Source organism: Gigantopelta aegis, chromosome 6 (genome assembly GCF_016097555.1).
Source record: "Gigantopelta aegis isolate Gae_Host chromosome 6, Gae_host_genome, whole genome shotgun sequence".
Taxonomy (NCBI): Eukaryota; Metazoa; Mollusca; class Gastropoda; order Neomphalida; family Peltospiridae; genus Gigantopelta; species Gigantopelta aegis.
In genome coordinates this window covers 4,983,538-5,009,439 of record NC_054704.1, presented here as the reverse complement: position 1 = coordinate 5,009,439, position 25,902 = coordinate 4,983,538, and the positions used below count along the sequence as shown (strand labels likewise).

General features: G+C 36.2%; 1 protein-coding gene across 2 annotated transcripts in view; it reads right to left on the bottom strand.

Annotated features, from left to right (window-relative positions):
- Positions 1-25,902, bottom strand: part of LOC121374284 (transcription factor AP-2-epsilon-like) — a 95,333-nt gene that overhangs the window by 27,356 nt on the left and 42,075 nt on the right. The window contains exons 1-2 of one of the 2 annotated variants that reach the window (XM_041501322.1): positions 24,421-24,874; positions 23,086-23,565 (exon numbers count right to left, since the gene is read on the bottom strand). In XM_041501322.1, the coding sequence (XP_041357256.1) occupies positions 23,086-23,565; positions 24,421-24,573 (633 nt within the window). In that variant the 5' untranslated portion in view covers positions 24,574-24,874. Of the gene's footprint in view, positions 1-23,085; positions 23,566-24,420; positions 24,875-25,902 lie in introns of those variants that run through there. The other variant, XM_041501323.1, reaches the window with a different exon arrangement.

Genomic DNA, 25,902 nt, shown 5'->3' with positions numbered 1-25,902 from the left:
CTGGCGACCTGCTTTCAAACCTCGACACGGCCACAGATCAAAGACCAGGTAGATCTCCGTGACAGGAGGGGCTTGATCAAAGGCGCAAGCGACGCATTGAGGAGAGATTCGTTTGGAAATTAAGCGAAGATGGACTGTTTCATCCGGTGGTGAAAGGGCGAGATAATCGCAACTCCTAATCATACATAACATCAGGTCCAAGACTCGTTCTCAGGGTCTCCGACATCATTAAACATTTCCCAGCCGTGATACTATTGCACACAGACCGTATATTGTAATGAAGAAGGAGAGTTATGTCACAGTAAGACGAATCGGTGAAAGTGGTGACAATATAGAAAACATGTTTGCCACATACCAGTAGATATACTGTAATGAATAAAGGCAGTTATGTCACAGAATGACGAATTGGTGAAACTAGTTTTTGGCAATTACACACCTAGTCTTTTAAAATACCACTACATTGATTTAATGGTTATATGCACAAATAAAAAGTGGACTGACTAAATTTCATGTATTGATCGTTTGAATAATTTTACTTGACAAGATACGAACCAAATTAGGAAACGAACCAGCATTTCACTGTGATATTTTAATATATAAAATAGAGAATAAGATATATATTTTTTTTAATAATTATACCAAATGTTAACATTAGAGTTTTAGACATGTTGTTGTTTGGATCATTTATTCAATTCACAATATACATTATGTATATTATTGTGTTTTTTCTTTTTGCAACTGTTTAAACAATATTAGAGATTTACCACATCAAAAACAGCTTCTTCTTGTACCAAAATTAATAGTTCATACAAAATTACATATAAATTGGGACTAATGCAAGGTGAAATGTCATGACTCAATTTCTATTCGTAATTTGTTAAAGATAATGAAATAAAATTTAGTAAAAAAAAATTGTATCCTGTATGAATGAAAAGTACTTGAACATCTCAAATAAAATATTATGATTAGATACTCAGTTCGTAATATTAATTAATTAATTAATTTATAATAATAATAATTATTATTATTAATATTATATTATGCAAACAAATACCACCTTCACCTACACGACTGTACACCGTAATAACAATATCGAGCGTATCATCTTAAATATGAACTATATGACTTTAGGAATTTCGTTTCATATCCATTAAAGTATATTATAATTTTAAAATGTCATTTATTAAACCTATATACCTTCCGATGACACAGACTACTGTAGAAATGTTATACTAGTACCATATTTTTAAACCATTATTCTCCACACACACACACACACAAACACAACACAACACACAACACACACACTGGCAATAAAAAATCTGAATTCAATAGGAATAGAAGTAAATTTGGTTACAAACATTGAATACTGTAAGTTTGAGATGCATTTTGTTGCATTTATGATATCACACCAAAAATACCATGATCCGGAAATGAAAATATTATAATAATCTGCATTTAATTAAAAAAAATAGTCTTAATTATATATATATATATATATATATATATATATATATATATATATATATATATATATATATATATGTAAATTAATCGAGGTCACGGCACTAGGTTTATTGACATCAAACGTACTAGAGTGACACTTCATAATTCAAACAAAAATATTCCAAAAGCGTTCAAAAAATAAAAAAAATACCCGTTAAGCAGTAATTTATTTTATGTAAGGATATCCAAAACGACGTCATTCGAATTTGACGTAATTTTCATTAAAAAGACACCGCGTCACACATTCTTACATCATTTGAATATCGGGTAATGGCTGACTGGAATTAAGGTTGCGTGTACAGTTTACAAAAACACATTGCATTAAGCTTGAGATTATATGATAAAGAAATTATTACCCTCGTGTTACCCTGGATTCTGCAAGTGCTCTAATAAAGCCAATGTTATCAATTTTAATCTCTCTCTCTCCCACCCCTCTCTCTCTCTCTCTCTCTCTCTCTCTCCCCCTCTCCCCCCCCCCCCTCTCTCTCTCTCTCTCTCTCTCTCTCTCTCCCCTCTCTCTCCTCTCCCCCCCTCTCTCTCTCTCTCTCTCTCTCTCTCTCTCTCTCTCTCTCTCTCTCTCTCTCTCTCTCTCTCTCTCTCAATATATAATAATTAAACCGTTACTGTGTTTATATTCGTAGAAGAGATATCATTGTACACGAGCCTTGTACCGTATCGGTACAACTGTTTTCATTAAGCACCTCACTCACAAAAGCCCGTGTAACAGTTATTATGGACATTACGTATTTTCTTATTTCCGCGACAACAGCCGTGTGCATTAAAAAGGCAGAAAAGTGAAAAGTGGTCAATATCGTGTTCGGTAATAGAGTTATTAAGATGTGGAGTTGATTTTCACCTGTCTCTAATGGCTTCCTGCCAAGTACGAAACGGGGCAGAAATGAATTTACACACACATTAGACAAATCCACAAGCTATTAAGATAAAATCACAATGTTCTCAAGCTGTTCCAGCGAGGTGCCACAACACACGGACGCGCGGACCAATCGCTGACGGAGTAGTTGACGTTCACCAGGACAGACAGACGGCGTGACGTCGCCCCTGCGGCGAACACCATTCTAATTAATGATAGGCGGACGCAGCGAGAAATAAATGACATTACTTTGTTCCAGAATTTTGTTTGTTTGTTGTTGTTGTTGTTGTTCATAAGTATCAGAACAAAAGCAAACAGTTTATAGCCAAGATTATGAATTTATATAAATACATTTTACGAGAGACAGTAAGAATGATGTGAATATCTCCGACGAGACCGAATTTTACGAAAGTTTCGTGAACGAAAACATCACTTAATTACAAAAATGTCAGCAGCTATAAATTCGTTTCGTTGTTACCTGTTGTTTGTGGCCGTGACATTGTGCAGTATCCGGAATGTACGAAACCTCTTCAATCGTGAAATAATTAACCCATCTTAAATCGTGAAATAATTAAGCCCTAGGAAATCGTGACATAATTAACCATGAGTCCCAGCACTGGAAAGATAATTTATGTTGCATGTCTCACATAGTCATACTTTCCGATGTTTTGTTGTTGTTGAAATATGACGAATTTCAAAACACACCAATGACTAATGTGAAAGGATGTGACATCCCATGCCTAGGAGGACGTAGCCCACTGACGTGGCTTTTATCTAAACCCTTCTTACAATCAACCACTCAGCCCTAATCTGCCCTGCAAAGGCAGTATGCAGTAAGTGGTGAATTAACGATTTTGAGAAAGTCACTTTTGTTCCTTTTATCTATCTGGTAAAGGCTTATTAAACAGCTGAATGATTTCGTTTCTACTGGTGAAGCCAGAAAGTGTTTGTGTGTGTGTGTGTGTGTGTGTGTGTGTGTGTGTGTGTGTGTGTGTGAGAGAGAGAGAGAGAGAGAGAGAGAGAGAGAGAGATAGAGAGTATTTCTAACTATTATTTGTACTGTTTGTTGTTTTATGTATAAAACTATGCTAATGCATTAAAACAATCCTTACAATCACAGTGAATTGGAAATATGCATAAATAATTTTCTGTCGTCTTTGCCATAATCCACATTATGTAATTATATATTTCCTGCGTGAAATAGATGTCAAACACCTGTAAACGTGCTGCTACGACCTGCAAACGTAAAGTAACGATGTTTTTGGAATTTGGCACCTGATGCTTCATACAGAAGGTTAACGTGATAATTACAAGGGACATTACAGCTTTCCATAGCCCTAAGTCTACCTTTAGCTTCAGATAAAAAAAAAACCTTCATTGTTTTAGCCAGTTAAAACTACTGTAGCAGACAGTTTTCAAGTATATGAGGCAATTACATGTACTGATATGAACTAGTTTGACACCCAATAGCCTATGTATTTTTCGTGGGGTGTCATTAAACATTCATTCATTCATTCATTCATTCATTGATATTAAATAAAATTCCTTTTAAACCCTTGAAAGGTTAGTTTTTAATATCTGAAATTGTAACCAGGAACACTCTTGCTAAAAGGTTTTTTTCGTCATAACACACGACTGGTCTTTTTGAATGACTTTCTAGTAAACATTTCTACATCTGGGACGGATTGCACTAAACAAGCACTGACTTAAAACACCATTTTTTTTAAGCAAACAAAATAATAAAAATCGCTTACACCTTGGTAAATACATTTCCAGAAAACACGGCGTCCGTGAAAACGAGTTTGGGAATTTGTTTGCATTTGTAAAATTGCAACTTTACCTTTTATTTTGTGACGTCGATATATGTTGTAAAGATCTATTCTACACGACTGTGTCCCAAACGGAGGGTTTTGTTTGTACATCTCGATCGGTCTCCCATTTTGGGGACAACCAAGACGTACTAATCGTTTTGTCGGTGAGAATTAATTCCAAAAGCAGTTGTGTACATAACGACATTTCAATGAGTTTGTGAAGCCGCCGAGCAGAACGGTCGGGCGATGGATTCATTGTGGAAATGCGTGACAGATATTTCCTTAAAATTGCTACATTTTGCCTGTTTGTTCGAAAATCAGTGCTTGCTTACATTCACAACTTTACGGACAATTCATGTTGATCTAGGTAAACACGACCGGCGCTGGCAGACGCGGGGAGTACCAGTCTATTGTGCGAAGACAACAGCGTAACATTTCTCATCCCGTCGTCTTTCGAGAAAGATGAATTTGAACACCATGACACTTTTAATAGAGAGGTGCACGACCGCGACCATCTAAATTATACCACAGAGATGGACCAGGCAGTTATTATACCCGTACATTAGTAATACAGGGTAAGGGTTTTAGACCCTAACATTAGTAATATATAGGAGTGGAGGGTAGGGACTTTTAGACCCTAACATTAGTAATATATAGGAGTGGAGGGTAGGAACGTTTAGACCCTAACATTAGTAATATGGGAGTGGAGGGTAGGAACGTTTAGACCCTAACATTAGTAATATGGGAGTGGAGGGTAGGGACGTTTAGACCCTAACATTAGTAATATGGGAGTGGAGGGTAGGAACGTTTAGACCCTAACATTAGTAATATGGGAGTGGAGGGGAGGGTAGGGTAGGACGTTTAGACCCTAACATTAGTAATATGGGAGTGGAGGGTAGGAACGTTTAGACCCTAACATTAGTAATATATAGGAGTGGAGGGTAGGGACGTTTAGACCCTAACATTAGTAATATATAGGAGTGGAGGGTAGGGACTTTTAGACCCTAACATTAGTAATATGAGAGTGGAGGGTAGGGACGTTTAGACCCTAACATTAGTAATATATAGGAGTGGAGGGTAGGGACTTTTAGACCCTAACATTAGTAATATGAGAGTGGAGGGTAGGGACGTTTAGACCCTAACATTAGTAATATATAGGAGTGGAGGGTAGGAACGTTTAGACCCTAACATTAGTAATATGAGAGTGGAGGGTAAGGGTGTGTGTGTGTGTTATATCCCAACATTAGTAATATAGGAGTGGAGGGTGGGGATTTTAGACTAACAGTAGTAATGCACCAACAGTAGTAATACAGGAGCGGTAAGGTTTTATACCCTAGCCTTAGTAATAATATAGGAGTGGAGGGGTAGAGGTTTTATACCTTAACATTAGTAATATAGGAGTGGAGGGGTAGTTGTTTTTATACCCTAGCATAATCAACACAGGAGTGAAGTGGTTTTATACAATAATGAAAATAATATAGGATTTACATACCCAGAACGTTGTAATACCTTGATTACTGAAATGCACACTTAAAAGGTTTTTTTTTTTTTTTTTTTTTTTTTTTTTTTTTTTTTTTTTTTTTTTTTTTACCGTACACAGGGGGATGGATATGAATTTATGGTTGATACTTGTAATATAGATGAGTTTTATACCACAACATTTGCAAAAAATTAATTTGATATTCTTAAAACACAATTTATGTCAACCAACTGACCTAACCATTTCAGATATGTACGCAAACAACTCGAAGAGTTTTGTTATTTTTAATTTTCGTTCTTAATCGTGAAAACCATTTTAAAGTTGGTCTTAAGAGGTACAAATCGTGACTATGGGAACCGAGACGAGGCGCAGACGGAAGCGAAGAGCGGGAAGAAAAAACCTTTCAATTCATTTCCAGCAAATCAAATAGAAATTTGCTCCACTCTCGCCGGCTTGTTTGTGGAAAGCCTCCGCGCTTTCTCCACTGCTCACCATTAAGTCTTAGTGAATTAATTTCTGATTTTCTGTTCCCGTCATGCCTCAGTTCTCCGGCCCTGTTCCATAATGAAGCTCTTTCGTTAATTTGTCTTTTGACCGAGTCCATCAAGCAAGTCCCATTCTAGCGATCTTTTTTTAAAAGCCTGGCCATTTTGTTCAAAGTGTGGTCCCATGACAGGTTGACAAGTGTGTCGTTTTTATCTGATTTAACCAAAGAAGAAAGTCTTTGGCCGTCTACGTACCACGAAATTGCGTTCACTTTGTGTCTCGGGAAAAAAAATCCCGGACGAACTTGTGGATTGCTGGTCACTGGTAAAAACAAATCCTGGATTGAGATTGTTTGATTACAAAGGAACAATTCGTGTTTAATGTGCAATAGGAAGAAACTAAATGAATGCTGGTCTAACGACATTTCACGTTGTATAATAACTTTTACAACTTGGATTTCACTTTTGATATGCCAGTCGTGGGTTACAACACAAAATGGGATATTTGGTAGATAACGGCAAATTGTGTTGATTAAAAAGTCAATAGTCTTGAACAATTAAAACCATTCATATAATTGTCTCTTAAATAGGTCTATTTTGAAATATTTCATTAATATACATTCAGTTGCTTTCTAAGCGCTTAATATAAGTAAGAAATATTCCATGTAATTGTTATCATTATTATATACAGACAGGCAGATAGATATACTATACTGAGCTTGAAATTTCTCAAACCCTTCGTAATCCGCCTGCAGATAGCAGAACTTACAACGCATCATCACTATCCATTGTATTATAAATACACAAAGAAGAAAAATCTGAATTAATTGTGCAGTTATTGTATATAGATACAGAGATTATACACGGACTGTACAGGTTAATGTGTAACACACTTCATGTCGATAACGTGTTAAGAACCGCATGCTGCTGAGATAAAACATGCACAACTCCATGAGGAATCGTGTTCACACTTCCATAACACAATACACGTGTTTACTTTCTGTCTTAGCAATCGAACATTTGCTTTTACATTGCGATCTCCATCCGACAGACAGCTAGAAGCAAAACACAAAAATAGATTTTCTGCCGTACGCTATTTTTATCCACGAGCATGAATAAATAGAAAAGCTGTTACATCTACGCCCGGTGTAACAGATAAATAAATTGTCAACACTTTCTATTTACAGTTTTCTCAAATAATATGGCGGCATTGAGGGACAGTGTGTGAACGATATAACACTTTCTGTACATCTACGCCCGGTGTAACAGATAAATAAATTGTCAACACTTTCTATTTACAGTTTTCTCAAATAATATGGCGGCATTGAGGGACAGTGTGTGAACGATATAACACTTTCTGTTACATCTACGCCCGGTGTAACAGATAAATAAATTGTCAACACTTTCTATTTACAGTTTTCTCAAATAATATGGCGGCATTGAGGGACAGTGTGTGAACGATATAACACTTTCTGTTACATCTACGCCCGGTGTAACAGATAAATAAATTGTCAACACTTTCTATTTACAGTTTTCTCAAATAATATGGCGGCATTGAGGGACAGTGTGTGAACGATATAACACTTTCTGTTACATCTACGCCCGGTGTAACAGATAAATAAATTGTCAACACTTTCTATTTACAGTTTTCTCAAATAATATGGCGGCATTGAGGGACAGTGTGTGCGATATAACACTTTCTGTTACATCTACGCCCGGTGTAACAGATAAATAAATTGTCAACACTTTCTATTTACAGTTTTCTCAAATAATATGGCGGCATTGAGGGACAGTGTGAACGATATAACACTTTCTGTTACATCTACGCCCGGTGTAACAGATAAATAAATTGTCAACACTTTCTATTTACAGTTTTCTCAAATAATATGGCGGCATTGAGGGACAGTGTGTGAACGATATAACACTTTCTGTTACATCTACGCCCGGTGTAACAGATATCAAACTTTCTATTTACAGTTTTCTTGGCGGCATTGAGGGACAGTGTGTGAACGATATAACACTTTCTGTTACATCTACGCCCGGGTAACAGATAAATAAATTGTCAACACTTTCTATTTACAGATAAATAAATTGTCAACACTTTCTATTTACAGTTTTCTCAAATAATATGGCGGCATTGAGGGACAGTGTGTGAACGATATAACACTTTCTGTTACATCTACGCCCGGTGTAACAGATAAATAAATTGTCAACACTTTCTATTTACAGTTTTCTCAAATAATATGGCGGCATTGAGGGACAGTGTGTGAACGATATAACACTTTCTGTTACATCTACGCCCGGTGTAACAGATAAATAAATTGTCAACACTTTCTATTTACAGTTTTCTCAAATAATATGGCGGCATTGAGGGACAGTGTGTGAACGATATAACACTTTCTGTTACATCTACGCCCGGTGTAACAGATAAATAAATTGTCAACACTTTCTATTTACAGTTTTCTCAAATAATATGGCGGCATTGAGGGACAGTGTGTGAACGATATAACACTTTCTGTTACATCTACGCCCGGTGTAACAGATAAATAAATTGTCAACACTTTCTATTTACAGTTTTCTCAAATAATATGGCGGCATTGAGGGACAGTGTGTGAACGATATAACACTTTCTGAACAAAGGGTTAAACGAAACAAAAGATTATGATTAAATTTCATATAATACTCACTGATCGTGATGAAGAGACTGTTTTAATCTTCAGTTATAGAATATGTTTTTATTGTTGTTACCGGCGCCTTATTTCTTTTTGCAATAATTATTTAACATTTTTGTATTTTTTGTTAAATCTGCAATTTCGCCGTACCATCATTTACATTATAACAACATTTAAATTATAACATCATTTACATTATAATATCATTTACATTATAACATCATTTACTAATGCAAAATATAAACACTACCGTTTTAATAAACTCGCGCGCTATCGCTATCAAACGTTATCGTAAACTGTGTTCAGACAACATACACCTTTGTCGCCATATTTTAAAAATATTTTTTTAACACAAAACAGTGAAATAGCATAGTGTTATTTAAACTGAAGAATAATAAATAGTTGTGATTTAAAACACTAAGTATAGCCAACAGATATTGCAGAATGGCGTGAATCGGTTAGAAAATCGAATGAATGGTGTATTCTAATTGGTTAACTAAAAATACTCAGGACTACAGCTTTAATAATATTAATGAGGTCTATGGTTATGGTGCTCATTAATCTAATTAGTAACCATACATTTTAAAACACACAGTTCCGTATTTTTTCCGTAATCACTAAACCGATTGTAATGATCCGACGAATAACTATTGTTACTATGATTCTCACTAAACCGATTGTAATGATCCGACTAATAACTATTGTATACTACGATTCTCACTAAAGTTATTGCCAGTGAGTAAGTTAGTCTTTATTTAGTTTTAGATTTTAAAATATTTTCTTTAGATTAGAAAAAAAGTATTTAGTCTTTACTAAAGTATCTCATCTTGACTTGTTGCAAATATTACGACAGACGACAGGACTGTTTCAACCAATATTGGATATAAGCCTTTAAACTTGATCCTAATACAGTCTGCCCACGACAGACTTGTATGAACCCAGATTGAATAGAAGTATTAAGCTACTAATCTGATGACGTAAGCTTTACCAATGTGAACATGTATTTGAGACTACAGACTAATTAAGGTATTCATTGCGGCTGACTATTAACAATAATTTCCCAGTAAACACAAACCCCAAATTATCCTTTAAACATTTTTGCATTAATAATATTCTGTGGGTTTTGTTATTTTGCTACTAAACCCAAAACATACCCAATATTGCGACCCAGTTCCCAAGTAAATGTTTCTGAAAGCACAACATCTTAATTAGGACGGTGTCGGTCAATCAAAGACGATCGTCACAATACGAGGCTGACCTAAAAGACCCCATCCGTCTCCTCCCACTACTTTTTGTGGTAACCTTTACCCAAAAAAAACCTCCCATTAACCCCTCTATTACCGCCTTCACGGTGCGAGTTTTAGCGGTGTTTCTTACCGCAGAACACCTACCCACGGCGAGACACAGAGGACCTCTCAATTAAGCCTACCGATGGTTTTCAACCTGACGACAAAACGTCAGCAGCGACTTCAAACAGAGCGAATCATTAGTCTATTTGTATCCTTGTTTGGTTAAAAAGGTGTCCCTCTCCACCACCAGTTGTTGATGGCAATCAAAGGCGGCGGAAGATTCGGAGCGAGTCCGTAACAGGGCTCTCCCGCCGTGTTACAAATTCCTGCGCCACAGATCGCGGAGTGAGCGAGGAAAGCAACGCGAGATCCCTCCCCGGGTGTGCCAAGACGAGAGGCCTTGCCTTGTTATTAACGCTGCTTACCCGCTTATTAAATTAAACACGTTTTTTCAAATAATAAATGAAGATCATTTGGAAAGCGGTTTTCGTTTCTTTCATGTCTCTGTTACGGGCCAAGGTCTACGAACTCTGTGATGGTCTTAAAGAAACTTGAAAATCGGTGAACGGTTACACTTCATATTCCAAAAAAAAGGACAACTTCCTTTTGGTATAATACGCAAAATCTAAATCTACTTCCGGTTTGCTTTACAACGGTGGCCAATAAGCGTTCTAATATCCATGATAATTATTCGTGTTTCAATTTCATTTGCACTTCTGAACATTAGTTTCTGAATTATGTGACAATACAAAATGCCGTGTTTTACTTGTCAACTACATGCACACTAGACACATATTTTTTGTATATAGAATAAAATGTATTGATCTGTATTGCCTCGACGTATATTAGCCCCATGAAGCGATATCATAGAATACGTGATTAGCCATTTAGAGAAAGACGTGTTAAATCTGGTAAAGGGCACATGGACCTATTAACTTGCATTAAAATGATATCAAGCAGCCATCTTTATTGTTTTCCCATCTATATAGCATTGTTAGAGATTCTATTGGTCGCAAATGCGACTTGACTGTGTTTTGGTTTACGAATGTTAGAAAACTGATGAACCATCTTATGCCCGCTGTTTCCCGTTCCGTTGTCTATTTATTGTTTATTTGTCTTATTATTCACTTCATTTATTTATTTCATGCACCAAGCTAGATCAGTGCCGTTGTAATTATGACTATGATATATCACTTCCGGTAACACACGGAAGTAAGATGATCGCGTGACAACTGAGTAATCAATGTATGGAGGAAAGCGATGTTAAATTTAGACAGAACCAGACTAAATTACGGTAAATGTTGGGTACACGGCGTTCAGGGTTGCTTTGTAGAAGGAATCTTGTCAGTAAATACGAATTGACGTATTGTACATTATATACAGTATTATAAAGAGATGGCTATATGACGTCTGTGTTATCATAAACACAGTCAACTTTAATAAAAGCCAATTTGTACTTCAGTTCATCTTTTGAGGACATAGCAAGATGTCTCTCAAAATATTTTAGTGTATGAACCGCTGTAAATACTTCAGTAGTCAAATTTCAGTATCCGTGTACATTGTTAGTGTCCTGTAAAACAGGTTCTGAATAAAATGAAGTTGCAGTGAATATTTTGACGCAAACCCAATACTAGTAATAAAAGCGTTTTAACATTTCATAAATAGATATATCGACTAATTCTCGTCAGCATGATAACTGTGAATTACGACACCTCATTTGAAGGTAATGCAGTTGATGAGGGTGTTGGTTTCAGTGACTAGAATCACACATATATCCTAGGTGCTGTGCATGGTTCAGTGACGAAGACATCAGGCTTTAGGCCGATAGGTAACAGGGTCTTAACTCAGTACTGGCGCTAACACACCGCGTCTCTGCAATACAGCAAGTGTTCGTACTAACCGACACTGAGATATCTTGTGGAAGTTTAGGTTTTTCAAACCAGTCATATGAGGGGCATTTTGTTTTTGCAGGCGGAATAGAGGCGGAATAGTGAGGGTGTATCATTTTAGGAGTGACAGTTTCTATTACGGACAGATTTGAAAGGAGGGGCAGTTCTTCTGCATGCTGAGTAGGAATGGTGTATCGTCTGGGGTGGAAGTGGGGGTTTTCTGCAGGCTGAGTAGGAAGGATGTATAGTGTGTGTGTGTGTGTGTGTGTGTGTGTGTGTGTGTGTGTGTGTGCGCGCGTGTGCGTGGTTGTTCTGCAAGCGAAGTAAGGAAGGTGCATCCTTGTGGGTAACAACAATCCATCTTTAGACAAAACAGTTGACAGTGACCTTCTCAAACCTCTCTTCGACTTTCTCTTGTGCAGAGATACAATCTTGATTGCTATAACCGTTTTGTCAACTCAGATTCTGTCTGAAACAGAATAGATAATTGAGATGTGTCCACAGTGTTCTCAAAATTTAATTGCACATAAACTCTAAAAATAAATTAAAGTGAACCGGAATTATCTTTATTGAAGACAACTGTTTTAACTTGGCTGCTCGGGCTATGTTACGGTAGTGACTGTGAGCGTGAGGGCAGGTATACGACAGGTATACGACAGGTATAGGCCAGGCAGGCCGGGGTCGCACAGTGTGGATGATTTATGTGCTCGGCCCAGGTGGGTGAAGCTAATGGCGGCCACCGTGACACTTGATGGATCGTCCTCGTCCCGCAGCTCACAGTACCAACAGCTCCGTGCGGCGAGAGTCACCGGGGCAAGCCGACAAAGAGGCGATATGCAGCCCACTCCGGGGTTAAGTGCATAAAGTTATGAGTTATTATCTCCGAGGAACACGTGGGGACCTTTGAACATACCGGAGAGAAATCTCTGTCAAATAAATGTTCATAAAAACAAAGATACGGACAATAAAATGTGGGTAGAGTTATAATAAAACAGAACACGTGTTCTTGTAAACAAGAATATAACATCAACAGAACACGGTAAATATATAATAATAATATTGTTATTAGTAATGCGAACACAGTACTTGTATTTACTCGCCAAGTTGAACGTTGTATGCTGTATTTATGTGGTTTGTTGTTTTCATCACGTAAAATAACTTTTGACCTTTTAAAATCTGAAAACTCGATTATCTAGACTGACTCCGCAAGTTAACTACGTTCATGTACATAAATTGTTATTGTTTTTGTACCTAATCATTGTTAGTTTTTTGTACAATAAACTGAACTCAAATCAATTGAATTAATGATGAAGTAAAAAATATTGATTTAAAATTGAAACCCAATTTTCGACTCTCAAAGTTGGGATAACTAACATATCCGTTGGTGAATCAGTAAGGGGATTAATGATTCTTGAGAAGTGAAACCTCACAAACGTGGACAGCGTAACTAACGTGTCATGGCGACCAAGGTCAATGGAGGACAGCGTTAACGCCCGTAACGTGGCCCAATCAACCCATGTCCTGCTGATCGGACTGTTGTGACGGAACAAGTGCCAACACAAGCTGACACAAAAATAAACAAATAAACAACAAACTGTGGGTCTCGTTTGCTTCAGCAAATCTGATTATAAATGTGTTTAAAATGTCTTCCCTTTTCGAGGCAAATATGTGGATATTGTATGTCGGAATCGTTATTTATTTTTCGATGGTTATTTACGTGTGTTTGTGGTCAATGCAGTATAATTACCAGTGCGTGGTCGTCGTTTTCGGTTCTTTGTCTTATTCCTGTCTAATATATGGTTTAAATTACTGAATTTGTTTTAATGAACTATGGAAATGATTATTTGGATATTATTTAACAATGTACTAATGTGACAAAAACTTCTGACTCTTGAATTAATTGTAAATTAAATATAAAAATATTCCTATATGAGATTTACCGTAAATAGAAATTAAATATTATCAAAAATAGTGCTATGAGAATTACCGTAAATAAAAATTTAAATATTATAAAAATAGTGCTGTATTAGAATTACCGTAAATAGAAATTAAATATGATAAAAATAGTGCTATATGAGAATTACCGTAAATAGAAATTAAATATTATAAAAATAGTGCTATATGAAAATTACCGTAAATAGAAATTAAATATTATAAAAATAGTGCTGTATTAGAATTACCGTAAATAGAAATTAAATATTAACACATCTATTGTGGAAAAACAGAGGAAGAATCAATTGAACTGACATTCATTTCCCCCTCCTATAAGAATCATTTTTATATCAGTACGAGTGGGGTTTTCACAATACAGTATGAACTCGTATTTAAAAATATTGATATTACTCGCAGAACTTTTTTTGAAGAATAATTTCCAATTTAAATAGATATGGAACTTCTAAGACTATCTCTAGATCTAGACGTGGTCTTATTGGAGTAAAGACAGATATGTACACGAGTAAATGATTTATAACTGACTTACTGTATAGTTAAAGATACATGCATATACACACATGAGTAACTGATTTACTGTAAACGTCAATATAGATATTCACGAGTAACTGATTTACTATAAACGTCAATATAGATATTCACGAGTAACTGATTTACTATAAACGTCAATATAGATATTCACAACTAACTGATTTACTATAAACGTCAATATAGATATTCACAACTAACTGATTTACTATAAACGTCAATATAGATATAATATTTCCACACAGAGACGAGATAACCACTCCTATGTATCTAATCAGACGTCCCCACATGTAATCGAAACGACAAAACCGTTATCCATAATCAAAACAGTAGCTCTGCACAATACAGAGACGAATGGGTATTTGACAAAATAGGTTGATTCCATGAATCGCTATCTAGTGCCTCGTCTATAGGAGGACATCCACTCCCGGGAGATATTGTACTGAACAATGCACCGTCCACCGCTCAAAGAAGACTCCCACTCCCAGACTAGTTTACTAAATCAAAACTAGCACAGGAAAGAACTCATTGGAATAAATATAGCTGTGAGGACATGCTATCATGAATCACTGTGAAAACAGTGATGATATCAGGTGTTCGCGAAAATGCAGCATACCCTGCCCCTCACGTAACGGACGAGATATCCCCTCCCATATAACTAATAAAACGTTCCCACACGTAACGGACGAACTATTCCCACATGTAACGGACGAACTATTCCCACACGTAACGGACGAATTATTCCCACACGTAACGGACGAGATATCCCCTCCCATATAACTAATAAGACGTTCCCACACGCAACGGACGAACTATTCCCACACGTAACGGACGAATTATTCCCACACGTAACGGACGAGATATCCCCTCCCATATAACTAATAAGACGTTCCCACACGTAACGGACGAACTATTCCCACACGTAACGACGACACGTAACGGACGAGATATCCCCTCCCATATAACTAATAAGACGTTCCCACACGTAACGGACGAACTATTCCCACACGTAACGGACGAACTATTCCCACACGTAACGGACGAGATATCCCCCTCCCATATAACTAATAAGACGTCCCACACGTAACGGACGAACTATTCCCACACGTAACGGACGAGATATCCCCTCCCATATAACTAATAAGACGTTCCCACACGTAACGGACGAACTATTCCCACACGTAACGGACGAACTATTCCCACACGTAACGGACGAGATATCCCCTCCCATATAACTAATAAGACGTTCCCACACGTAACGGACGAACTATTCCCACACGTAACGGACGAACTATTCCCACACGTAACGGACGAGATATCCCCTCCCATATAACTAATAAGACGTTCCCACACGTAACGGACGAACTATTCCCACATGTAACGGACGAACTATTCCCACACGTAACGGACGAATTATTCCCACACGTAACGGACGAACTATTCCCACATGTAACGGACGAACTATTCCCACACGTAACGGACGAGATATCCCCTCCCATATAACTAATAAGACGTTCCCACACGTAACGGACGAACTATTCCCACACGTAACGGACGAACTATTCCCACACGTAACGGACGAGATATCCCCTCCCATATAACTAATAAAACGTTCCCACACGTAACGGACGAACTATTCCCACATGTAACGGACGAACTATTCCCACACGTAACGGACGAGATATCCCCTCCCATATAACTAATAAAACGTTCCCACACGTAACGGACGAACTATTCCCACACGTAACGGACGAACTATTCCCACACGTAACGGACGATTGATTCTACCTCTTGACAGTTCTCATTTGGCTCTGAGACTTAATAGTGGGCCAGCCTCCACCCAAATTGCCGTCTTCACAGAGGCATTGTCAGCGGAGGTGTCAGTTAATACAGGCATTCTGTCCCAGCGCCGCGAACACGGGGAATTGCGCAAGAGAACCGTTTGCAAACAGGGCGAACAAGTGACTGCGAAACCCTCCCCTGTCTGCATTGTATCTAGTCAATTGGACGTTTTAATTAAGTCAGAGCTGCTCTTCACTATTGCAGAACTCTAGCCAGCTATGGGAGTCGGGGTCTGAAGAGTTAACATGATTCGTGATAAAGCGTTCGTTATAAAAATAAATTCTGCACTTGGTTTCAACTTGAAGCAAATTAATAGTCACTGATCTGCTCGAAAACCTCAGAATAGTTGTTACTATATTAAAGAAGTCGTTTTAATCAAATGAATTAGCTAATGACAGCATATTAACTTTATAATTTTACAGGTAATCTCCAGATGGTTAACATCCCCCGCAAACTGTAGGACTGTTGTAAAATATTATAAATGAAAAACGTTTCATTGTCAAGCCGAACATGGTTCGATAAATATCTAAATAACCGAGTAAATGGTATGAATATAGTATATTTACAACATAAAGGGCCTCTACGCGGTATGTAGATAAAACATACATGGCCTAATTTCCTCTTTCCGCACGGCTGATTCTCAAATGCCATTCTCTGATATCTGTATGCAGGTGCCTGTGTGAATAATATATATACATACATACACGGCTCTTGTTCTTGTAAATAAACACGTACACGTGTCTCACAGCAGTTCAGCCGTTGGATAAGGTTGGTAGGTACCAAGTTCACATCCCGGCCTCTAACAGTGAAGTTTAACGGCTCAGTTGGGAGTTGAGAGATATGTGTGTGTGTGTGTGTGTGTATGTGTGTGTGTGTGTGTGTGTGTGTGTGTGTGTGTGTGTGTGTGTCCGGGGCTATGTGTATCGGGGGGGGGGGGGGGGGAGATATTAGCTCAATATACCTATTTATCTCTTAGTAACCGCTGACTAACAATTAACCATTTACCCAACATTCTGGACAGACAGGCCAGATAGCTGATGTGTGTACCCAGGACAGCGTGCTTGAACGTCCATTGGATATAAGCACGGAAATTAACAAACAGAAACTAGCATCGTAATTGACTACATTGACTAATATAAATATTTATCAAATTACTATATTAGTAAATCGAAAGCATTTAAATATTATGTAATGTATTAATTATATAACAAAGATCAATGAAATGTCACTCTTCAACAATGGTACAGATAATTATATAACATTTTATTTTAAAGTTTTGATTAAACGTTTTGTAACTGGAATGGAATAACTATTCAGTGATAGATACGTGTTTGTGTACATATGTTCATATCTATGTAATTATATGTAGGTATTTGAATACATTTTAAATGTATAAATAATATTAGAGTTACATTTGTGGTAACGTCTTTTCTTTTATTTATATTTTATTTTTGCCAATTATAAATATAATCATATAACTTGCTTAGCTTTTATTAAAACAGTTTATGTACCTTTGGTATTTATTCGCCACTATGGTTTCACGGCAGCTATGCCCAGTAGTAGTACTTTGGCGATATTTTCGAACCTCATTAATTAGTTTTTAAAACCTCTAAACAAACCTGAAACTATTCATCGTACTGGTTCAGCAAGTAGGACAGGAAATAATTATTTTCTCAGATAAAAAAGAAACTTCTAACCGTAACACGAATTAGGAACATATGAAACACGAATACAGTTTAAGGAGTGGTTTGTTTCACTAATAGTGTAAAGGTTCAAAGAAGAAGAAAATCACATCTTCACTAACTCGTAATACATTTGTTTATATAATTTGTATTTATACTACTAAATATTATAATTGTATCACTTTTTGTTTGTAAAATATTAACATCTTCAGGATAAACAATCTTGACATGTGCAAAAAAAAAAAAATTTTTTTTTAATATAACTAAAATAAAGAAACAATTCTAAAACAGGGGAAGGAAAGAAACGGAGAGTAATGTTTAAGCTCTAAAATTCCTTTTTGATCATAATACTGCATAGACATGTTATAGAAAACTATATTTCAAGAGTCGCTAAAACCAGCCGTTTAACAAGCAAATATAACCAAAATATGTAAACTGAAGAGATAACTCGATCACGCCACAATGAAAGGTGGTAACACGTAAAACCAGTTTGAATCGCACTCGTGTTCAATTTCAATTATGAGAAAGAAGAAATATTTGAATAAGATGTTTTGTATTTATGTTTGCTTACTGCTGCAGACGGCCTGGCAGCCGTCTAATCGGTGCTTGCATTCAAAATACGCAGAGGTAAACCAAACATGGTGCAAAAGATTGAAGCAGATTTTCAACAAAACCACATCCTTTCTAGCGAACTCTTTTGTTTACAAAAGGGAATTCTAAAGACGTAATGGCGACAGCTTTTAGTTGAAATTTGTACAATGCCAGACGATAATTGTGTCGGCAGACGACAGTAGGGGATTCTGGGAATGTTCGTCTGTTGCTTTTGCTATCGGCTGCCTGGTGGTCTAAAACTGACCATGGTCAAATGAAAATAATCGTTGGCACCAAAGGTTGGACGTTACCTCTCCGTGATACTTTGTTACATCACTTAGAGACAGTCACGTGACATGGAATTTGATCACGTGACTCGTGTGTTTGTGTGAACAAGGGAAGATCAGTGGCGGTGTCGTGTTACTAAACAAGTGGAGGGTTACTCGTGATTATGTAAATGAGGCCCGAGAAGCAACAGACCTCTGTAAGCCAAATAAACGTCAAAGTAGACACACGTGTTACTAACTAATAGCACTCTCTTCAAAGGGAGTCACATTTGTCAAGTGAGATACTCTCCCACCATCCCATGTGATACCAGGACGAGCTCGATGGTAAACCCAGTTCTAAGTACAGGAGATATATTGGTCACTAACAAACGGTAAACCCAGTTCTAAGTATAGGAGATATATTGGTCACTAACAAACGGTAAACCCAGTTCTAAGTACAGGAGATATATTGGTCACTAACAAACGGTAAACCCAGTTCTAAGTACAGGAGATATATTGGTCACAAACAAACGGTAAACCCAGTTCTAAGTACAGGAGATATATTGGTCACTAACAAACAGTAAACCCAGTTCTAAGTACAGGAGATATATTGGTCACTAACAAACGGTAGAGGCTCGCCTCAGGTGCTTTGTTTGTAGGATCGATCCCACTCGGTGGATTCATTCTCTGATTGCTTATATTGCCATTCAAACCAGTGCCCCACGACTCGTATATCAAAGGCCGTGGTATGTGATGTCATGCATGTGGGAAAGTGCATATAAGAGATCCCTTGCTATTAATAGAAACATGTAGCGGGTTTTCTCTAAGGCTATATGTGAGAATGATCCAATGTTTGACACTCAACAGCCGATGATTAATAAATCAATGTTTTCTTGGTGGTGTCGTTAAACAAAACTAGTTTTCTGAGAATCGTTTATTTCCAGAACTTTTTACTTTTAAGTTTTATTCAGATTGTAAAAAATTCAATAATATTCCGGTTACCAAAACTAAATGTGTAATCGCATTTTATGACCGTTGTACAGAAAACTATTGTATAATAATAATATTAAATAGTTTATACTGCTAGTGGAAATTTGTTACATTATTTGAAATTAGTCTGAAAGTTCAGTTTTTTTGTTCTCTCTAAAATTACACTAATATATCCAAAATATTATTTTTTAAAAACCCAGTATCCAACGAATTATTTGATAAAGGTGCAAATATGTATTCATTACTTTTTAAAAACAAAGAATACCTTGTAAAGAGTACACTAATTTGTATTAAAATGAACAAATTGACCAATAGTATTAACACGAAGTACTTGTCAAAACACATTTAATCGTAATAATCAATATTAAATATTCTCAGAGCTGGCTGAACCTGGATCAGCCATAACTAGCGAGGATATAAAAACAATATTATGTAAACTGATTCTTTGTGCGGCTAGAGAAAGAGAGAGAGAGTTCGTAATGGCGACGATCGATGGGTCTCGAAGACTGATCTCCCGAGCAGAGCCCCTCTAACGCTTGGTAATATTCACTTGTCACAAGGAATAAGTCAGCTGTGAAGAGAATACAAGCCATCGCCAATAAATGGGATGTTACTGTCGAAAAACCCACATTAACAATCCCCCAACCGCCCTCACCCGCTCCCACGGTGCTCCTAAATATCTCGGTAGGATTTCCAACAGAATGGGATGGACTGCAGTAAGACAGTCGGGTTTCCTCGTGCGAGCTAATGGCTCTTTACACATGCCTCTTATCAAAGTTTATTTTATTAAACTAAACTTATGTCGTTGTAAATAAAAACATTGGTTGAATCACATTTTAATTTTTTTAGAATTTGTCAAACTTAGTATACAGTTGTTAAGTGATTATATATAATGTAACAAGATGTAAATACTAGTATACATTCTAAAATGTTGTACAAAAATGTTAATATTTATGATATTTATAAAAATATTAATTTTCAATCATAGCAATATTATGTTTTTGAGGTTTTTATTAAAATCATTATTAGAACTAAACTATTATTAAGACGAACAAAATAATTATAATAACGAAAATAATTATTAAAAAAAGTGAGTCACCAAATATACTCATTTTTGTTTACTTTTCAAAAATAGAAGAAAAACCCCTTACACACATAATCCAAAAAAAAAGAACTTAACTAAAGTAATTCTATTTAAGAGAAAAATAATGATAAAAATCCCATTTGCAATAAATAAAACAAGCCATCTCGACGGCAGTATGGAAATATGTGATCAAGAAAATTCATAATATATATACACAATTTGTATATATATTTTTAGAAAACATTTCCAAATAAAATACCCATGCCATTGTTAATTAATAGTAGTACAAATAATATATTAAATTATTTGTATTTCAATTATTATTAGGTAATTCTAAACAAGTGAAGCTCTATAAAGTTATTAAAAAGAACTTTAATTACGCCTTCAATGAATCATGTTTTTATTTCTAATATAATAATACTGTTTAGTTTGTCAAACACGTAATTTAAATACCTTTTTTTCAAAATGAATGAATGAATGAATGAATGAATAAATAAATAAATAAATATCACTATATATTTTTGTGTGACTGTGGTTTAAAAAAAATTAATTATTTAACATAAAAATATTTTAAATTAATTTTACATATAAAAATTATAGTTTTATGCTCACGAATTTACTTATTAGTAACAGAATATACGTAAAACAAATTGTGATTGTGTGTCTTAGAAATTGTACAGTTAGAACAAATAATAATAAATAAAAATAATATAAAAAAGTAAAGTATTAATATTATTATTTTAACTTTCATATTATTACTATTAGTTTTAACAGAATAATTAATTAAATATTAAAAATAATATTTTCCCCTAGCAATTAACTCAACAAAACAGTAATAAAAAAAATTAAAAAGGAAAGAGAAAGAAAAGAATATATATATATATATATATATATATATATATATATATATATATATATATATATATATATATATATATATATGCGTATATCGATATAAATCTGCTATGAATCGCAACAGGAAAACAATTTTGAGTTTGTTATTGTCAATGTGTTATATGTATAAAATACTTTAGGATAGGTACGGTAATGATGTCTGGAATGTGTTAGTACTCTTTACATTGGAGAGAGTGAGTCGAGTCTTATTTGTCCTCATCAACCTGGAATTGTGGGACTGAAAAGACTTCCCTATCTCAAGATCTTCATGTTGTACGATGTCGCAGCAAACTAGGGCCACTTATCGCAAACCCGTCAATTTGCATGCCATGCTCGAGTGAGTAAAGAGCCGCGACGGAGAGTAAAACTTAATAGAGTCCGTAACACACAGGGAGAAAACGCCATCAAACGTCAGGGAGAAAATGTGCACACAATAAGTAATGGACGTCACTGCTTGTGGTGCGCCGCACGTGAAAAGGCGCGTCACAAAATTGTGACACTGCCTCTTGAAAGAAAGTTTTGAGTAATATTTGTAATAGGGATATTTACCTCGCTTAGTTCAAAGAAAACACGTTCAAACTAATTTACTTAGCAGGCTGTAGGTTAGTGATACTTAGATGTCATTCTCGTTCATTTAAGCTGCATGATAATTTTGAAAATCCACTCTATAAATGGTGTAACACAAGCCTCTTTTTCTCTATTTCTCTATTTCTCTATTTTTTAAATTAATTAAAAACGTTATTTATTAATACATTTTTTGGTACAAATAGCGATATGCTAAAATAAACGAATAAAACATTTTAATTATATTTTTGTTATTTCTTATTATTTAAAATGATATATCAGTTTAAGAAAATAATAATGTAGTATTTAATGACCAATTCTTATTAAAATTATTTGATTGCTTTTAAAAATAAACATTACATGTTTACCTATTAATTTATTATTATTAAACTCTTTTTAACATAGCATATTTTAATTTAATGATAAATAAAATAAAAAGGTGTCACCAGCTGTATTATAATAATAATAATACTGGACATATTGTTTTAATATTTAAATTATTATTTTGTGATTTAGTTTTTAAAAATAAATTCAAGACTGTCACATTTATCAAAATCATTATCGCCACTATTACAATATTAGTATCACCTGTGAATTTTAAAATAATTATTACTACTACTGCTGAAAAATATAATAATCATATATGACACACAATGATTTAAAAAATAAATAAATATATATATAAACTCACGTGACTTCCGTCATCCAGCACCTGCAGCCCCCCTCCTCCGTGTAAACTTAACAACGAGGGGTCTTGCTCCAGCGTCAATCCATGAGGCCCCCCGTGCATCAACACGTCCGGGCGGCGGATCTGTCCGTAGTCCGTTCGTCTCGAGTCGTAGGCGCCCGGCAGCCCCGGGTGCATGTTGTGGATGCCATCCTCCCTGTGACGCAGGACGTTGCGGTCGGTGTGGTGCAGCTGGTGGTTGTAGTGGTGCTGGGGGGTCTGGAACGAGTTGAGGTGCGAATAGGGGTCGGCGTTCACGTGGTGGTGGAAGTCCACAGACTGCTGCGGGGGCAGGTTGTAGGGTGGGGGGAAGTAGGGGGGCTGGAAGTCCGTGTTGGGTGTGTGGGAGAGGCGGGGGGCGGACGAGAACGTGCCCGACCCCCCGATGGAACTGACCAGCTGTCCGAGTCCCTGGCTCGCCACCAAGTCTGACCGGCGGTGATCCTGGAAAATAATAAAAATAAATAAAATAAAAATATAAAACACAAACACAATAACACACACAAATATATTATTAACTGTAAACAACGAATAAACAGTTGATCATAATTAATATATAAATTTATGAATGTTGTATTCTCATAATATTATATAAACGAAAACAAGCATAAATATCAACTAATATACTTACATTGTAGAAAAAAAGAAAGATGTATAACCCACAAACAATGCAGCAGAAAAGCTGTTTGTTAACTGTGCTGATATACGAAATCTACACACTTATTACATTTACAAGGAAAGGGTTTGTGTTAAAGTCCAGCAGACGAGGAAAGCTCGTGATAAAACAACTAATACACGTGTAATGCAGATCTGAAAAGAGCTTGAGAAAACTGCCGCCGCCGCCAGCTGGCAGGACTAGAACGTTGTGGCTGGCGCTATACAAGCTGATCGGAGTAGAAAATGCCTCTAAGGCATCTGTTAACAACAACGTTGGAAAATGAATGAAGTCATTCACGGTGCTGCAGTCGAGATTATATATAGAATAATATATACACAATTCCCATAATTTATCAACAGCTCCGTCGCTGCTTCAGTTTCAACAAGCCCCTGGCCATTTTAGTCTCCATTCATATTATTATACAGGTAAGACACCGTTCCACGCTTGAGAAATAACAAATTACATTTTGACAGCCACAAAATCGTTATCATCAACAGAGAGATAGAGAGAGAGAGAGAAAAAAAATGAATTAAAAATATAATAATAAAATAAAAATATAGCTAATAAAAATATTTTAAAAATTACTGGGAGGAAAAGGTAAAATATATTTTAAAAAACATGACTGATAAAAAGGTAACCACCTCGGGCTCTATGAGACCAAAAGCCGACGGCATGCCTTGTCGTTTGTCGGAATACGGAGAAAGTCTTTCGAACGCACTGTCTTTGGAGGTGAACGAATCCGGGTGAATATTAGCAACGTTGGCTGAGTTTTCCAGGTTGCTAAGAGTGGACATTACTCGTCGCGTTGTCGAGCTGCATCGGACCAGCCTGGGGTCTTGTCGATGGAGAGACAGAGACACGGAGACACGGAACTGGGTATGTAAACAATAATCCTACACCCCGTCAGTCCTGGGGCCACACACACACAGAATGGAAGACGGTTGAAGCATACGACACTGGGAATAATCGCGCTGGCACGTCGGAATCAGGTGGGGATACTATTTTGGGCACTAACTAGCCCAGAGGCACTTCTGTTATAAGAAACCACGGTCTTTACTCTCCGATATTTGGGGCTTGGCCTCTCCGTTCTGAGCCCCATAGCGATCCAATAAACTTGGCTTTTAGCGGATCACGACCCGCGTCTATCCGATGCATCACGCCTTCTGATTGGCTCGCGGGTTGGAAAGTGACTGGTGATGCGTCTCTGATCCGCTTAGCCCAGCCCCCGTTCGGCTGGAGTCCATTGAAAGGCCATCAGAGGTAAACGCGGCGATTAGGATGGTTCTACAATTAGTTGAATGGTGCCATTCAAAGCGGTATTTGCCTAAAAGCTTACTCATTGTTACACCTACAGAGGCGAAAGGTATTTAGATACCTTTTAGCCACAGGGAATTTCTTTACAAAATTGACTGATAGCGCAATTGGGGACGGAGTTGGAAGCACTTTCATTACCAATTGCCTCCGTTTTCACGCATAACTGAAAAATACTCGAGACAAATTCACACATATTCGGCTAATATCGCTACCAGTCGGACGAGCTTAGTTGGACTGCACGTTCGGAACAATGGAAAACTTTATTGACAACTTCCAACGCTATTATTTATGTTTTTCTAGTTTGTGGCGCCCATGCGTTTTAGTTGTCTGGCTTTTTAAAATGTTAGGTTTGTGTTATTGCTTTAGTATGTGTTGACACTACGGGCTGTTACCTCAATGTTTAAACACAAATGGAGACATGGATTAAAATATACATGGGAGGTAATAAAAACAGTATTAAACTCGTAGACACAGACGGAATAACAAAAACGAAGATTTCGAAGAAAGTATAAAATTAAAAAAAATTTAATAAAAATTCAACATAACATTTTATTACAATTATTTAGTTTAGGTATTTATTAATTTAACTGATTTATAATATTTAAAAAATCCATTACTATTACTATTATTAGTAGTAGTATTATTAATAATAATAATATTTTTTTATTACCGGGTATGTTATTATTGTCATTATTGTTATTATTATTATTAGTATTATTTTATATATAATAAGCCAACATTAATTAATATTTATTGACAATTATAATGAACATATATTTCGACACTTAACAATTATAGACTGAAACGCG